General features: G+C 52.6%; 1 protein-coding gene across 2 annotated transcripts in view; it reads right to left on the minus strand.

The window, feature by feature from the left end:
- Positions 1-14,882: 14,882 nt before the first annotated feature.
- The window catches only part of CNOT1 (CCR4-NOT transcription complex subunit 1), a 90,398-nt gene continuing 86,850 nt past the window's right edge, over positions 14,883-18,430 (minus strand). For both annotated transcript variants that reach the window (XM_088461170.1, XM_088461169.1), the window contains exon 49: positions 14,883-15,829. In XM_088461170.1, coding sequence (XP_088317296.1) covers positions 15,751-15,829 — 79 coding nt within the window. In that variant the 3' untranslated portion in view covers positions 14,883-15,750. The remainder of the gene's footprint in view (positions 15,830-18,430) is intronic.

The raw sequence follows: 18,430 nt of genomic DNA on the forward strand, positions 1-18,430 counted from the left end.
GAGATCCGCATTGTCAGGAAGGCCAGGCCGAGGGTGAAACCCAAGCCAGCCGGAAGGAATGCCAGAATATCTGGAAATCCTGGACACCGGAGGATCGTATCGACAGGTACGATACCATAAGAATTATGTACGCCACAGTCCGTGGCAGATGCCAGCAAAGTCTGGCCTATCTGCTCTAAACATCTCAATGAAGACAGAGCCAGGGAAGCCCTAGGACCACAGTAGGGACGCAGTCAAAGACAAACGATCCAGGTCCAGGGAAAAACAAGGACCCTGAGACAACAGGTCCAGATAGTGAAGCAGTAGGAACGGAGCATCGATGAGGAGACTCCGAAAATCTTAGTACCAGTGATGTCTGGGACAAACTGGAGCCCCCAGAAGGAAAGCCCCTCCGTCTCTAATTAAACTTCCGAAGACCTCGAGGAAGAAGGGAGACCGAAGGACACAGGTACACAAAGTGGAAGGACCACTTCACTGGCAAAGAGTCACTGAAGGTAGCTTCAGTACTCCTAGAGCTGGACTGTAACACCGGCAATGTGTGATAGAGTCAGAAGGCCATAAGAATCAATCACCTCAGGGAGGCCCCCTCTGCTCACCAGGAGTTGAAACCTGTCTTGGAGAAGAGACTAGTCCCCGGCATGCACGTCGTGACGGCTGAGGAAGCCCGCTTCCCAATGGAGAGCTCCCGGAATGAACACTGCAGAGTTGGCCAGGAGAAGACCCTTGGACTATGTCAGAATGTATGACATTCCTGTCATTGCCACCCAACTACCAGTGTTGCCTAGATGGAAGCCACTGTTGTGACACTGTCGGACTGAACCTATTTAGGTTCACCGTGACATATGGGTTAGGCCAGAGTGAAGGCCCCAGACAGCCTAAAGTTCCAACAAGTGAAGTGGCAGGGCGTAAGCGACAGACGTCCAGCTGCCCCGAAACGAATGCGGACCAGACACTGTCTGTAGCAAAGAATACCCTGGACGAGATGGCCATAGCCACCCGGACAGAGACCGACTCGCCTCCAGAGAGAGCATCATCGTGCGAACAGCGATCCGATGGAAAAAACTCGATCCATCCGGAGAGGAGTCAATTATGACACCTGGAATGTAACTGAGCACATTCCACCCTACCAAAAGGTAGACACTCTGGTAGACCGCGCATCACCAAGAGTAATGACATATGTCGACTGCGTAGACATCCGCACACTCCAAGTTGAAGAGCTGAGATCTTGTCTTACGCCAGAAAAATTCTCAGATTCTGAGAATCCAGCAGTGCTCCCAGATGAAGAATACCCTGTGAGGGATGCAGGGAGGACTTTTTCTCCGTTGACTACTTATCTGTGCCGAGAAGAAGCCACGGTTAGCCTGACCTAGCGGTAAAGTACCTCGGTGATCCTGCTAAAAGCAAGAGGCCGTCCAGATAAAGGAGCATTCGGATACACTGAACAGGTGAACTGTCAGAAAATCCATAAAGCTTGTAAACCCCGGTGGAGTTGAGAACAGTCCCAACAGCAGAGCCCGAAACTTGCAAATGTTGCTGTGGCACAGCAAACCTGAACCCATGCTGATGAGAGAGCTCTGTATGTACCCGTAGGCACGTATCCTGAATACTCAGATATACCATAAAATCCCCAGGTTCCAAATGTCGGATGATGGAGCATGAAGGATTCCACCAGGCACCCTTGGAGTCTGATTCAGGGATTTGAGACAGAGTATAGGCAAATGAGGACCAGTCGGTCACTGCCCCAGAAAGAAAGTAGAACAACCAGTCCCTCGCTGAGATAGTGAGGCTGGCCGAAATAGCTCTGCTTACCGCCAAGACTGTATAGCTTTCTGGGAATGTAAGGCCCTGATCGGCTGAGGAGGCCGCCTGAGCAATGAGAGGCCATTGAGAATCAGTACCTCACTCGGGACAGGTCTACATCTGGGGAATTCCAGTCAGGCTGAAGGTTTATCCTCAGGCGTAGAAGCAGGGTCGTCCGTAAGTCCAGGACTGCTCGGTACTGGATATGGTGGCCCCCGTGGAGGCCGACAGCCTAGGAAAAAACAGGCCTTTAGGCTGACCCTGAGGACAAAAAGACTTAACAGAGTTAGTCCGAATGTAGTGGGAGTAGCTAAAGACAGTATCTCTCCATTCGTGATACTGCCAATGATGCAACAATCTTGTCAAGGTCAGGACCAAACAAGATCTTCCCCATGGAAGGAGTCTGCACCTCTGCTTTCCCATAACGTAGCCATAGGGTATTGCGGCGGATACAATCGCAGCCGAAACCCTGAAAGTTAGAAGACCGGCATCCCATGTAGGTAATCCCACACGACCACTGCATATTTTATGTGAGCGGCAAAAGACATTTGAACCCCAGACGTGTTGGAGGGGAAAAACGTTACAAAAGCATCACCATGTGATGGCCATGGTAGGACGGGCAACAGCCCCTGAAAACGAGTATATTGATTTCAGGCAAAACTACCACCTACGGATCCATAAAATCCGTCCAGGCTGGGATGGGAGGCATATTAATGCCTGTAATCCGACAATGAACATACAAATCCACCCCAGAAGGAGATTCCATTACTTGTGAGGACCCTCAGGGAATGGGAAACAGGAGGCCTTTGTGACTCCTCGTATCTGGCGACAGCCAGACTCCAGCCATGAGATCCACCCGCTGGGCAGAAACGGGAAATGTATGATACAGGTGCAGGATCGACATTCTCTATATCCAGAATGAACCTGGCTACCAGGCCCAAAGCAGGGATAATACTTGAAATCGGCTCCCCCCATGTGAGAGGGAAAGAGCCGAATACACCATCCAGTTCACGGCAGAGCCACTGGGAAGTAACCACAGGGCATATATCACGCCATTTAGTATTTCGTAGAAAACGACATCCACCAGGGTGGCCGTTGTGGTAATCCCTGCAAGGGTAATGACAGACCGATGTGGTATCGGAGGTAATTCATGTACTGTGAAAAACCCCGACAGGGAGCGATAGTCTGTGACACAGGGGTAAATTGCAAGAAATTGCGAGATACCCCGAGTTGAAAAGGGCAGTATGGTGAAGTAACTCCAAGCGAGTGACGACAATGGGGCCCGCCCGGCGATCATCAAAGGAGAGGATCCTGAGAAATAAACCGCCCTTTAAGGGGGTCGTGCAAGGGGCCCGGCCCCAGATGGCACCGCATACATAATTCTTTCTGAGTCAAATCCTCCGCACTAATACCTGCAGGCTATGACTTGCAGGATAGCAATAATGGGTGCAGTATCGTGTGCAATCTCCTGGTCAGATATATTTGACTATCTTGACGGAAATATTAAGCAGCGCAATACCGATCCTGACTAACGCTAAGATTAGCTGCAGGGACCCATTATCAGCGTATGCAACTCACAGTTCCATCTAAAATATGGCAACATGCAGCACGCAACAGTATGTGACAAACCTCACAGATATTAACCAGTATATATATGTGAGGTCTCAGAACCACCCCAGGTACACCTGTATTAGGGCAGATAAAGAAAAGGGATAGATATACACTGACAGGTGAGAGAATAAAGTACAGTCAGCACTAGCATAAGTCACATACAATGCAGACATATACACTGTACATACATTTGCATGACATATAATATACTGCACAATGTCGCTACATTCAACTGCCCAGATTCAGTGTCTGGGAAGGCTACAGCGCTGTGTACACTCACCCAAATGGCCAGGTACGCAGGGGGACTGGGCTCACTGACATCCTAGGAGTTCTGCAGCACCACAGAGAGAAAATGGCCGCTGGAGACCTCAGAAGAAGCGTGGCCCGCGGAGGAAGCAGCTCAGCGACGCCAGACTGTATTATTGAAAGGCGCGCTGAGCTGAGGGGAGGAGCCGCTAGACAGGGAAGGCTTCCTCCCCTGGCTAGCAATTAACCCCCCGGGATGCCGGCTCCCGCTGCCGCTATAATCCCTGGTGGGCTAGTGGACACGCGGGGTATGCCTCCATGGAGGGGGAGCCCGCCACCACCGCTAGCGCCTCCGGTCTGTCCCCAGAGACCGGAGGCATAAGGTTGCATGTACACGCGGGTCACCGCAAGCGGTGACTACGTGACTTACCTGTCCCCGTCGATCCGGCAGCAGCCCAGGGATTCCTCCAGAGCCCGGCTAGTACAGACTCTGGGGTCCCGCTGCGATCCCCAGATCTGTACTGGCGTCACAGAGCCGGCGGGGTGTAGGAGCGGCAGCTTAGACGTCCATTGGACAGTCTGATGCTGCCGCTCTGAAGAGTAGTAAAAAATAATAAAATAAAACTCTTTAAAATAAGTTATAAGCTTAGGGGCTGCTAAGCAGCCCCCTGCAGTAACGGTGACCCGACTCCGGCCGGGCACCAACTTAAACTGAGGTGCCTCTGGCTGAGGGGAGGGGTTATAGGGAGAGTGGACCCAAGTGCATCCTGGGAGCTAAAAGCTTTAACTGCGTGGTGCCCGGATTTGGTTCCCAACCTATACCCCAAGGTCAACCCTGTGGACCCTGAAGTAGAAATACATCTTACGTTTCACAGAAATGAAATCAATTTCCTTGATACCACCCAAAAACATTTGGTTTCCTAAGCACAGACTGGTTTACTCATAGACATGTGAAGAGACGAATGCAATAGGAATTATCATATACTGTGTCTGAAAAGGTAAATATAATGCAAACCAGTTTGGTCTTTCTGAGTCTTAAACAACATAGAAGCTTCCTAACCACAAACAACTTGTCTTTTACACCGACACACAGGAGTCTCCCTAGCCCCCATTACATAGGAAAGGCCTCTTCAGTCACCACCTAACCCCCCACTGCCAGGCTATAGGGTAATTACCATATCCATCCCCACTGCCAGGCTATAGGGTAATTACCATATCCCTCCCCACTGCCAGGCTATAGGGTAATTATCATATCCCTCCCCACTGCCAGGCCATAGGGTAATTACCATATCCATCCCCACTGCCAGGCTATAGGGTAATTACCATATCCATCCCTAGGTGAGGCTGCCAGGCTAGGGTAATTACCATATCCCTCCCCCACTGCCAGGCTATAGGGTAATTACCATATCCCTCCCCCACTGCCAGGCTATAGGGTAATTACCATATCCCTCCCCCACTGCCAGGCTATAGGGTAATTACCATATCCATCCCCACTGCCAGGCTATAGGGTAATTACCATATCCCTCCCCACTGCCAGGCTATAGGGTAATTATCATATCCCTCCCCACTGCCAGGCCATAGGGTAATTACCATATCCATCCCCACTGCCAGGCTATAGGGTAATTACCATATCCATCCCTAGGTGAGGCTGCCAGGCTAGGGTAATTACCATATCCCTCCCCCACTGCCAGGCTATAGGGTAATTACCATATCCCTCCCCCACTGCCAGGCTATAGGGTAATTACCATATCCCTCCCCCACTGCCAGGCTATAGGGTAATTACCATATCCCTCCCCACTGCCAGGCTATAGGGTAATTACCATATCCCTCCCCACTGCCAGGCTATAGGGTAATTACCATATCCCTCCCCCACTGCCAGGCTATAGGGTAATTACCATATCCCTCCCCACTGCCAGGCTATAGGGTAATTACCATATCCCTCCCCCACTGCCAGGCTATAGGGTAATTACCATATCCCTCCCCACTGCCAGGCTATAGGGTAATTACCATATCCCTCCCCACTGCCAGGCTATAGGGTAATTACCATATCCATCCCCACTGCCAGGCTATAGGGTAATTATCATATCCATCCCTAGGTGAGGACGTCTAACAAGCAGTTTGGCTCCAGAGGTCAGGACATGTTACATTTCTATAAGTGCATTTACACCCATATTACATACAAAAATATATTCACACATCATAGACTATACTACTCTACTTTATACACCAATGCATTGCAGATGCAGTGCTCTACCGCACAATGTGTATATTAATACAGATTACTATGAACCATGTGCAGTGTGCTTTTATACTGTCCACTGTAACTGTGTCAGCGCTGGTCGCAGTGGGAGCTGGCTCTCCCTGTCCTACAGCGGCCATGACACACTCTACCTACACTCCCCCAGTGCAGCAAGTCCTGGCCGCTGCATCTAGAACACTAAAAGCACACTTATTAACAGCACAGAGTATACATTTACAGTGGGCGCCATTTTGTCCTTTTAAAAATGGTGGCACAAGGGTTAACCCCTTCAGTGCTGTGGCAGCCATTAACCCCGTGTGGCCTGCCTCCGGCCACAGGGCCAATGCCTTTTTCCAGTTTGATGGAGCACCTTGCCATAAGGCAAAAGCGATAGGTAAGTAGCTCGGGAACAAAACACATTTTTGGGTCCATTGGCAGGAAACTCCCGACCTTAATCCCACTGAGAACCTGTGATCAATCCCCTAGAGGCGGGTGTACAAACAAAAAACCCACAAATTCTGACTCACTCCAAGCATTGATTAGGTAAGAATGGGCGGCCATCAGTGAGTATGTGGCCCAGAAGGTGAGTGACAGCATGCCAGGGCCAATTGCAGAGGTCTGGAAAAAGAAGGGTCAGCACTGCAAATACTGACCCTAAGCCTCTGACACTTATGTAATGTTACCTCAGTATACCATAGTAACATCTGACACTTATGTAATGCTGTAATGCTACCTCAGTATATCATAGTAACATCTGACACTTATGTAATGTTACCTCAGTATACCATAGTAACATCTGACACCTATGTAATGCTGCAATGTTACCTCAGATGTTACTATGGTATACTGAGGTAACATTACATGGGATGCAATCGGGAAGCCGGCTGACATTATACAGACAGCCGGCTTCCCAACTATCATATCCCAGCGAGGGTGAAATGCCCGGCGTCTAGATGTAGACGCCGCTCATTTCACAGACGCTGGAAGACCAGCACCCCGATCGAAGGGATGCCGGGCGCCGAGAGTGGACAGCCGCGGGGGGAGGGGGGTTTTGGCATGGGGTAGGGCTCCCGGGTAGGGGTAGGGAGAGTTAGGTTTAGGCAGCGGGGAAGAGATTAGGGTTACGCACTTGAGGGGGTGGTTAGGGTTAGGCACCTCTAAGGAGGATTAGGTTAGTTAATACTTACCTAGGGACAACAAGAGATATGGTAAGAACTTACCTTTGTTATCTCTGTTTCTACGAAGTCCATAGGGTCCACAGGGTTGACCTTGGGGTATAGCTGGATCTGGATCCATGGGCACCACGCAGTTAAAGCTTTAGCTGCTCCCAGGATGCACTTGGGTCCGTCCTCCTCTATACCCCGCCCCCGGCCACAGCACCTCAGTTGGTAAGCAGCCAAGGCCGGAGGAGGAGACTAAACAGAGAAGGAAGACTGGAACACACAAGAAACCATACTCACAGAAATGGGAGACGGAAAACCGGTGACCAGCCACGCAGCCCATTTGAAGCCAGGTGCGTCAGGGCGGGCGCCCTGTGGACCCTATGGACTTCGTAGAAACAGAGATAACAAAGGTAAGTTCTTACCATATCTCTTGTTTTCTACTTCAGGGTCCACAGGGTTGACCTTGGGGATGTCCCAAAGCAGTACAACTAAGGGCGGGGACGCTCCTGTGCTGAAAGGAGTACCCGGCGCCCAAAGAATGCATCCTGAGAGGCAAAGGTGTCAAACGCATAGAACCTCAAAAACGTTTGAATTGAAGACCAAGTGGCCGCCTTACACAGCTGAACAGCAGAAGCGCCACGTCTAGCAGCCCAAGAGGGACCCACAGAACGAGTGGAATGAGCCTTAACAGAGGCTGGCACAGGTAAGCCCTCCTGTGCATAAGCCTCACAAATAACGGAACGAAGCCAACGGGCTTGTTGGCCAACTCCTCTTGTGAAAACCAAAGAGGATAAACAAGGAATCAGACTTCCTAACCGAAGCCGTCCGGTCTACATAAATTCTAAGCGCCCGGACCACCACATCTAAGGAAGTCTCACCAGCTGAAAGATCAGGGGACTGAAAAGCTGGCACAACAAGTTCCTGATTAATATGGAACTTCGAGACCACTTTGGGCAAAAACTCAGGACGAGTGCGGAGCACCGCTCTGTCCTGGTGAAAAATCAGGAAAGGAGGGCGACAGGAAAGCGCCCCCAATTCAGACACCCTCCTGGCCGAAGCAATTGCCAGGAGAAAAACCGTTTTAAATGTCAGCCACTTGAGCTCCACCGCCTCAAGAGGCTCAAACGGAGGACCCTGCAGGACCCGCAGCACCACCGCCAAGTCCCAAGGAGCCACAGGAGGCACAAAGGGAGGCTGGATCCTGAGAACACCCTGGAAAAAGGTGTGAACGTCTGGTAGTATTGCAATCCGCCGTTGAAACTACACGGCCAAGGCGGACACATGAACCTTCAGAGATGCAAGGCGTAAGCCGAGATCCAATCCTGACTGAAGAAATTCCAAGATCCTAGAAACTCGGAACACCTGAGGATCATAATGTCTGGACTCACACCACTGAAAGTAAGTGTGCCACACTCTGTGATAAATCCGTGCTGAAGCAGGCTTGCGTGCCCTGAGCATGGTACCAATAACCGAACTGGAGAAGCCCCGAGACCTCAAGACTGCTGTCTCAAGAGCCACGCCGTCAAAGACAGCCGACCCAGATCCGGGTAAAGGCAGGGCCCCTGAGACAACAGGTCCCGACGCTGAGGAAGAAGGTACGGAGCGTCGATGGAGAGGCTCCTGAGATCGGAGTACCAAGGACATCTGGGCCACGCCGGAGCTACCAGCACGAGCATGCCGCCGTCCTGCTTGAATTTCCGCAGAACCCGAGGAAGCAGGGATATCGGAGGAAACAGATACGCCAGGTGAAACGTCCATTTCACCGACAGCGCGTCCACCAGACTTGCGCCTGCGTCTCTTGTCCTTGACCCGTAAACGGGCAACTTGTGATTGTGACGGGAGGCCATCAAGTCCAGCTGCGGCAGTCCCCACCTGTCCACGCGTAGCTGAAACACCTCTGGGTGAAGCGACCATTCCCCGGGATGCACGTCGTGACGGCTGAGGAAGTCCGCCTCCCAATTGAGGACTCCGGAGATGAAGACCGCCGAGATCGCTGGAATGTGACCCTCCGCCCAAGTCAGGATACGAGACACCTCCGACATCGCTGCCTGACTGCGAGTTCCGCCTTGGTGATTGATATACGCCACCGTGGTGGCGTTGTCGGACTGCACCTGTACCGCCCTTCCGTGAAGAGCGGGGCCGGACGACTGCAGGGCCCTGTATACTGCCCGCAGTTCCAGGATGTTGATGGGGAGAAGTGCTTCTTCCGCTGACCAACGACCCTGAAGCGACAAAGAGCCGGTCACTGCCCCCCAACCCCGGAGACTGGCATCCGTCGTGAGCAGGACCCAGTCCGGGATCCAAAATGGGCGCCCCTCGACCAGATGAGCTGTCTGAAGCCACCAAGCCAAAGATAGCCGAACGTCCGGAGACAACACCAGCACCTGAGAGCGGATCCGGTGAGGTAACCCGTTCCATTCTGATAGAATCAGCCCCTGCAGGGGCCGGGAATGGAACTGGGCAAATTCCACCACGTCGAATGTCGACATCATGGACCCCAGAACTCTCATAGCCGAATGAACCGACAGGCGGCAACGGCTCAGGCAACTGCGTATCCGCAGCTGTAGGGAGGCGACCTTCTCCGGAGTCAGGAAGATCCTTTGCTGACGCGAATCCAGCAGGGCTCCCAAATGAACCATCCGCTGTGATGGAATCAGGGAGGACTTTTTCCAATTTATCAACCACCCGTGTGCTTGCAGGCAAGCGATCGTCAGGTGGAGATGTTGAAGCAGTACCTCCGGGGAGCTCGCCAGCAACAGGAGGTCGTCCAGGTACGGCAGCAGCCGTACATTCTGGTTCCGGAGATGTGCGGCCATGACCGCCATAATCTTCGTGAACACCCTCGGTGCCGTGGAGAGACCAAAGGGTAGCGCCCGGAACTGATAGTGGTGTTGAAGGATAGCGAACCTCAGATACCGCTGGTGTGAAGATGCTATCGGAACATGGAGGTAGGCGTCCTGGATGTCCAGGGACACCATGTAATCCCCCGGTTCCATCGCCAGAATGATGGAACGTAACGTTTCCATCCTGAACTTGGGAACTCTGAGGAATTTGTTCAGAGACTTCAAGTTGAGGATAGGGCGATGAGAACCATTGGGTTTCTGCACCAGAAACAGAGACGAATAATACCCCGTCCCTCGTTGTGATAGAGGAACGGGAACAATGACCCCTGCTTTCAGCAAGGACTCTATAGCCTCCTGAACCTGTAACGCCTGGGTCTTGTCCTGAGAAGGACTTGTGCAGAAAAACTGGTGGGGTGGTCTGTGCCGAAAAGACAGGGCGTACCCCTGGGAGACCACTTCTCGAACCCAGGCATCCGTGGTGGTATCGTGCCAGCACTGGGCAAATAGAAGAAGTCGGCCTCCCACTCTGAGGTCCCCCAGAGGGAGGCCCGTCCCATCAGGCCGCAGGTTTATCTTCCTGCTTGGAAGAAGGGCGCCGAGCACTCCAGGCTTGCTTCTTGGGTTTAGAGGCAGTCTTACTCGCAGACTGTCTCGGGAAGGACTGACCTTTCGCCTTACCCTGAACCCGAAAGGAACGAAAAGCCGAACTCCGAACCTTAGCAGGCAGTGTCGCCGAAGGGAGGAAGGCCGACTTGGATTTAGCCAGGGTGTCCACTATTTTGTCCAAGTCCGGACCAAATAGTAATTCCCCATTGAAAGGTAAGGCCTCCAGACCTTTCTTTGAATCAGAGTCCGCTCTCCAGGACCGCAACCATAAGGATCGGCGGGCAGACACCGCTGCAGCCGATACCCGCGAGGTCAGCAGACTAGCATCTAAAGAAGCTTCTCCAATGTAAGAAGCAGCGTCCCTCATTTGTCCCAACAACGCCCGCTGGACATCCGGAGCGTCGTCCGGGAAGGTATCTTCCAATGCATTGGCCCACCCCTCAATGGCCTTGGCCACCCAGGAGATGGCCATGGACGGTCGGGCCACCGCCCCGGAGAGGAAGTAAATAGACTTTAAGCAAGTCTCAACTTTCCTGTCCGTGGGATCCTTCAGCGAGGATATCGACGGTAATGGTAAGGTGGCGCCCCGAGTTAAACGGGTGACATGGGAATCCACCGCCGGTGGAGTTTCCCATTTTTTACAATGTGCCTCAGGGAAGGGGTAATTAGAAGCCAACCGCTTCTGAGGAAGGAATCTCTTACTGGGCGCCTGCCAAGCTACCGCCATATGATCCGTCAACTGATCCGACAGGGGAAACACCGCAGAAGCCACCTTAGTTTTTTTGAAACTAGGAAACTTCGACTTAGGAACCGGTGCCTCATCCTCTATAAGAAGAATAGCTCGCACCGCCCTAACTAGTGCTCGCACATTAATGGACGACTTGGTATCCATTTCCTGGACCGAGGCGCCCGAGTCAGTGTCATCTGAGGAACCCTCTGAGTCCGATACCTGAGCAGCCCGTGTCATGAGTGGGCGTTTTGAAATCCTAGAAGGCATGTCAGTCTGCAACATTGACTGAAAAGCCGAGGAAGCGGCCGCCAAATTTTGCACGGAGTTGGAGAGCACATCCACCCAGGGTGGAGGAGTCACCATAGGGGCCTGAAAAGGTACCACAGGCTGCTGCGGCACAGGGGAAGCCTGTATATACATAGGCAACCCCGCATAGGGACCCACCGACTGAGACCCAGGAGGACTCCGCAATAACTGCGGGACACCCGGGGAATGGGGGATGGTCGGCTGGGGCACCGCCCTAGTAGGGAGAGCAGTCGGGACCGACAGACGGTCCGCAATAGACACCAGCACTTGAGAAAACATCGCCCACGGTGGTTCCTGCGCCAGAGAAGGTCTGGATGGGCCAGGAGCCACCTGGCATCGACTACACAGGCCATCCTGTGACAAATCCTCCCTATCTACTCCTGCAGAACAGCGTCCGCAGGAGGCCAACACCGGAGCCACTGAGCGCTCAACCTCCTCGTCTGACATGACAGAATATATTATATAGTCAAAAAATATATCTGGCAACAGGGCAGAAGAAAACGCACTCACCGGTGTGCTAAACAACAGCCCACAATACGGCACTGTGTAGCACACAACTGTATGTGACGGACCTCACAAATACGTGATCTATATAAGTGAGGTCAGTAGAAACGCCCCTCCCCCACACACCTGTAGGGCTTGTAGGAGAAGTAAAGGGATAGGTATAAGCTGACAGTAAGCGGAAAATAAGCACAGACAGGCAGCACTAGCAAAAGTCACATACCATGCAGGAAGATATACTCACTGCACCTTTACACTACAATCAACCTGCCCAGATTCAGTGTCTGGGAGGGCTATAGTGCTGTGTACGCTGTCCTTAATCAGGGGAGAGGTACACAGGGGGACCGGTCCGCGTGCTCCCTGAAGATCTGCGCTGCCACTGTGAGAAAATGGCCGCTGGAGACCTCAGAGGAGGAGTGGCCGAGTAGCTGCAGCTCAGCGACGCCAGACTCCGTGCTGAAAGGCGCGCTGAGCTGAGGGGAGGAGCCGCTAAACAGGGAAGGCTTCCTCCCCTGGCTAGCATATTAACCCCAGGGCTTGCCGGCATCCCGCTTGCCATATATCCCTGGTGGTCTAGTGGTCCCACGGGTTATTCCTCCTCAGAGGGGGAGCCCGCCGCCACCGCTAGCGGCCCCCGGTCTGTCCCCTAGGACCGGGGGCAAAGGACTGCATCTGCAGGCAAAACCCGCGAGCCGCCGCTAATCGGCGACTCGCGGCTTACCTTGTCCCCGGCGACTCCGGCAGCAGTCCAGGGAGGGACCCAGAGTCCGGCTAGTACGGACTCTGGCCTCCCGCCGCGATCCCCAGTGCAGTACTGGTGTCGCGGCGCCAGCGGGGAAGGAGAGCGGCAGCGTGGGCGTCTGCATAGACAGCCCGTCGCTGCCACACTAGAGCCTCTGTTTTAAAATAAAAATCTAACAGGCTTTTTTTTTTTTTTTTAAATAAAAATAGAAAGCTTTTGGGGGCTGCTCCTGCAGCCCCCCTGCGCAGGTGACCCGACTCCGGCCGGGCACCAACTAACTGAGGTGCTGTGGCCGGGGGCGGGGTATAGAGGACGGACCCAAGTGCATCCTGGGAGCAGCTAAAGCTTTAACTGCGTGGTGCCCATGGATCCAGATCCAGCTATACCCCAAGGTCAACCCTGTGGACCCCCTATGGACCCTGAAGTAGAAAATCAGGATTTCCAGCACTGTCGGGCTGCCACTGTCGGGATCTGTTCCAGTGTCGGGCTGCCGCTGCCGGGAATCGAACGGCGGTATTTCACACCGATTCCCATTACATAAGTGTCAGATGTTACTAAGGTATACTGAGGTAACATTACAGCATGACATAAGTGCCAGATGTTACTATGATATACTGAGGTAGCATTACAGCATTACATAAGTGTCAGATGTTACTATAGTATACTGAGGTAACATTACAGCATTACATAAGCGTCAGATGTTACTATGATATACTGAGGTAGCATTACAGCATTACATAAGTGTCAGATGTTACTATAGTATACTGAGGTAACATTACAGCATTACATAAGCGTCAGATGTTACTATGATATACTGAGGTAGCATTACAGCATTACATAAGTGTCAGATGTTACTATAGTATACTGAGGTAACATTACAGCATTACATAAGTGTCAGATGTTACTATGGTATACTGAGGTAACATTACAGCATTACATAAGTGTCACATGTTACTATGGTATACTGAGGTAGCATTACATAAGTGTCAGATGTTACTATGGTATACACTACCACCCCACAGCCCCTGCCATCCTCAACCTTCATGCCTACATCTGCCAGTATATAGTTATTATACCCTGATATGTCCCTTACCCGTGTAACTGCACAACCCCTCAGAGCCTACACCTGTTACTGCATACCCCCAATCTCAGCCCCAGCACACTTTACCTGGCTCCTGCCATACAAGATAGTGGTTGCTCAGATCAGCTGAATAGTTTTTCACAGGTGCCTGTAGGGTTTACTCTAGATTTCAAAAAAAATAAAACGCCCTGAATAGTACATGATAGGGACTCAGAAGTCCTTGTTGCTTCTATTTGCAGCCATTTTGCTGGTTATTTTTGCAGTGTGCTGGAGGGAGACTCTTTACCAACTAATTCCCTCCAACCAAAACCTTCACTGCACCTATTTTCACAAGTCCCTACCCCATGCTAAATACATCACAACACCCCTGTAATGTATAACCAGACTCCACAGTGCCTGCGTATACCAATATATGCCTGTAACATATCCCCCCCACACCCCAGACAGCAGGACCCCAATACCCTACCCGGGATGTCATTAATTTACCTGTGTCCGGGATTCCGACGCCTATCTTCAGCCCTGCGACAAAATCCCGACAGCCGGCATTCCGAACGTAGGGACAGGTTAGGGTTAGCCACACGGGAAGGGGGAGGTGGGTTAGGGACCCCCAGGGGTGATTAGGGTTAGGCTAGAGGGAGAGGGGTAGGGTACTTACCTCCCGTGGCGGCATCCTCTTCCTTCAGGCTACCGGTGTCGGGATATGAACCAGCGGCTATTCAGCTGCCAGGACTTCATACCCATTCCCCCTACCCCATGTGCCAGGCACAGCGTATGTGTAGTACTGTATGATGCTGCCACCATGTGGTGAGTTGGTGGAATCCAGGGAGCTGGCCCAATGGTTTGGTCAATACCTGGTACCATGACACAATGTGCATATAGAAGGCTGATCAGTCACCACCTCCCTGCGTAGCGTCATTAGCTCTAAGGTACACGGAGCGCTCCAGGTGGTGGCAGGGGCCTCAGAACACGAGCGGATACAGACTAGCGCTGGAAAAGACGACAGGCGGCCAGAGGTGCAGGTCATGACTTTAATGTGTAACTACAGAATCCATACATACAAGTGAGAACTGAAAGCCTACAAAATACAACACAGGACCAATACATTTACAAAACAGTCAAAATTCTACAAAATGGCCTGTATTGGTCCAGGAATCCGCTTTTTACAAACTCAAAGAGTGACCGGAGGAGAGGGGGGGCAGCAGCTCGTGACTCACCTGTTCTCCCCCCCACCCCGAAAAATAAAAACCAAACCCTTCATTTACAAGTCTCAGAAAATAGTGTTTGGGTCTTTTTACAAGCAATAATGTCATTGAGCAGCTGTGTACATCCCCGTAGACCGCCGCAAAGCTCGCAAACAGCATCAAACCAGCAGCAGCCAATGAGCGGTACCCAAAGATCGGGATAAAAATAAACCACCGCGCTATGATACCAGCTGTTCCCCAATCCCGTCCCCACAAGTGCTCCGTATCCAACTGTCAGAACAGTTCATTCGCTGCCAAGGAATCCACCACAGCCCGCAGAGTATCGCCCCCAGACGCACACCACTGAAAAGAAACCCAGACTAAAAAGTTGTCATTTTTTTTTTTTTTTTTGATTTGCATTTCAGATCAGTATTTACAAGAAATCAGGGAAAATATATTCACAACGTCCTTTGTTTGGCCAAAAGTTAATTTGGGCAACAGAGAAAAAGCAAAATTGTATCCAAAAAAGTCAGGGCTTGCCCCCTGCGCAGGGAAGATACGTCAGACTCGCACTCCGGGCTGGAACGGACCATGAGGGCGACACTGCTGGGCGGAGAAATAAACTAGAATTCTTCACATTGCAGACGTTGGTTTTGCGGGCTCATATTGCCAGTGTTCAGTCCATGTGGTAACAGGCACATCTAGCTGGCACCAGTGCCCTCCATTACCTGCTGGGCCTGCTTCTGCCCCATACAGCACTGCGCCACAGACTGGAACAACCTGGGGGTAAAGGAAGAGGGGTTACTGCTGGGGGCAATGTCACCGCACAGTATACACAGGACACGGATTGTACATTACACACATCCCTGTAATGTGGGGGGTTCTGTGCGGTAACAGCGGTAGTGGGGGGGGGTTCTGTGCGGTAACAGCGGTAGCCGGGGGGGTTGTTCTGTGTGGTACCAGCGGTAGTGGGGGGTTCTGGACTATAGAGCGACAGTAAAAAGGAGACTTGTGTTACCTGTTTAAGTCCTTCTTTTCCCCTAAAACTCCATAGGGGACACAGGGACTACGAAGGGGTATAGGCAGGCAGGTGGAGTCTGGGCAACTAGCAGGTCATTTCTTCTTTAAGGTCTATAGGGCTCTACAGAGAGACCTTGGGTGTAGGTGGTGGATAAGAACCAGACACCAAACAGCCCCAGTCTCCTCCTCCCCTATAGCGCACCCTAGGCAGCCCCAGTCTCCTCCTCCCCTATAGCGCACCCTAGGCAGCCCCAGTCTCCCCCTCCCCTATAGCGCACCCTGGGCAGCCCCAGTCTCCCCCTCCCCTATAGCGCACCCTAGGCAGCCCAGTCTCCCGCTCCCCTATAGCGCACCCTAGGCAGCCCAGTCTCCCGCTCCCCTATAGCGCACCCTAGGCAGCCCAGTCTCCCGCTCCCCTATAGCGCACCCTAGGCAGCCCAGTCTCCCGCTCCCCTATAGCGCACCCTAGGCAGCCCAGTCTCCCGCTCCCCTATAGCGCACCCTAGGCAGCCCAGTCTCCCGCTCCCCTATAGCGCACCCTAGGCAGCCCAGTCTCCCGCTCCTATAGCGCACCCTAGGCAGCCCAGTCTCCCGCTCCCCTATAGCGCACCCTAGGCAGCCCCAGTCTCCCGCTCCCCTATAGCGCACCCTAGGCAGCCCCAGTCTCCTCCTCCCCTATAGCGCACCCTAGGCAGCCCCAGTCTCCTCCTCCCCTATAGCACACCCTAGGCAGCCCAGTCTCCTGCTCCCCTATACCGCACCCTAGGCAGCCCCAGTCTCCCGCTCCCCTATAGCACACCCTAGGCAGCCCAGTCTCCGGCTCCCCTATAGCGCACCCTAGGCAGCCCAGTCTCCTCCCCTATAGCGCACCCTAGGCAGCCCAGTCTCCTGCTCCCCTATACCGCACCCTAGGCAGCCCAGTCTCCCGCTCCCCTATAGCACACCCTAGGCAGCCCAGTCTCCCGCTCCCCTATAGCACACCCTAGGCAGCCCAGTCTCCCGCTCCCCTATAGCGCACCCTAGGCAGCCCAGTCTCCCGCTCCCCTATAGCGCAGCCCAGTCTCCCGCTCCCCTATAGCGCACCCTAGGCAGCCCAGTCTAAGTTCGGTGCCACAGGACCGTGCCCCTATGACGGGGTTAATGCAGCCTCATTTTCTTCAGGTTTTTTTTTTTACCACATGCTTTCCGGGAAAGACAAATGCGCTGCGGGAGTCATTCGTTCTCTACTAGCCTCCAGGGTAATAGTACCTGTCCCTCAGGATGAGAGGGGCTCTGGCCTCTACGCCAATCTCTTCCTGGTACACAAGCAGAACGCCGCCTTCTGCCCAATTCTCAACCTCAAATCCCTCAACAAGTACTTTTGCGCTCCATCATTTTGGCCTTGGCACCGAGGGATTTCATGGCCTCCTTGGATATCCAGGATGCTTATTTACATGCGTCTATCTCACTCAGTCACCAGCGTTCCTCCAGTTTGCGGTCGAGGAGGCGCACTACCAGTTTCGGGCCTTACCCTTTGGTCTTTCCACGGCTCCTTGTGAAGAGCGTCCGGCTCTGAATCAGGCCCAGTGTTCCCACCCACCTAGTCATATAACAGGGGTCCGCAATAGGGAACAGTGCACTGAATGTAGGGGCCACACCAATGTAACAATGAGTGGGAGATAACCCCTTTCACAGCTATAGCAATGACAAATAGACACAATAATGTGAAAAATGAGAACCAGCACATTCACAGCAATATAATAGGCAGATAATGCTCAAACCAACACCAGTCACAAGATGGAGCTAGACTGTATACCCTGACCTGAGGGGAGGTGTATACAGGGAGACAGGAGCCAGCCTCTCTGATACAGACTGTATAACCTGACCTGAGGGGAGGTATACAGGGAGACAGGAGCCAGCCTCTCTGATACAGACTGTATAACCTAACCTGAGGGGAGGTATACAGGGAGACAGGAGCCTCTCTGATACAGACTGTATAACCTGACCTGAGGGGAGGTATACAGGGAGACAGGAGCCTCTCTGATACAGACTGTATAACCTGACCTGAGGGGAGGTATACAGGGAGACAGGAGCCTCTCTGATACAGACTGTATAACCTGACCTGAGGGGAGGTATACAGGGAGACAGCCTCTCTGATACAGACTGTATAACCTGACCTGAGGGGAGGTATACAGGGAGACTGGAGCCTCTCTGATACAGACTGTATAACCTGACCTGAGGGGAGGTATACAGGGAGACAGGAGCCAGCCTCTCTGATACAGACTGTATAACCTGACCTGAGGGGAGGTATACAGGGAGACAGGAGCCTCTCTGATACAGACTGTATAACCTGACCTGAGGGGAGGTATACAGGGAGACAGG

This window comes from Taudactylus pleione, unplaced genomic scaffold (genome assembly GCF_031769625.1).
Source record: "Taudactylus pleione unplaced genomic scaffold, aTauple2 ptg001022l, whole genome shotgun sequence".
NCBI lineage: Eukaryota > Metazoa > Chordata > Amphibia > Anura > Myobatrachidae > Taudactylus > Taudactylus pleione.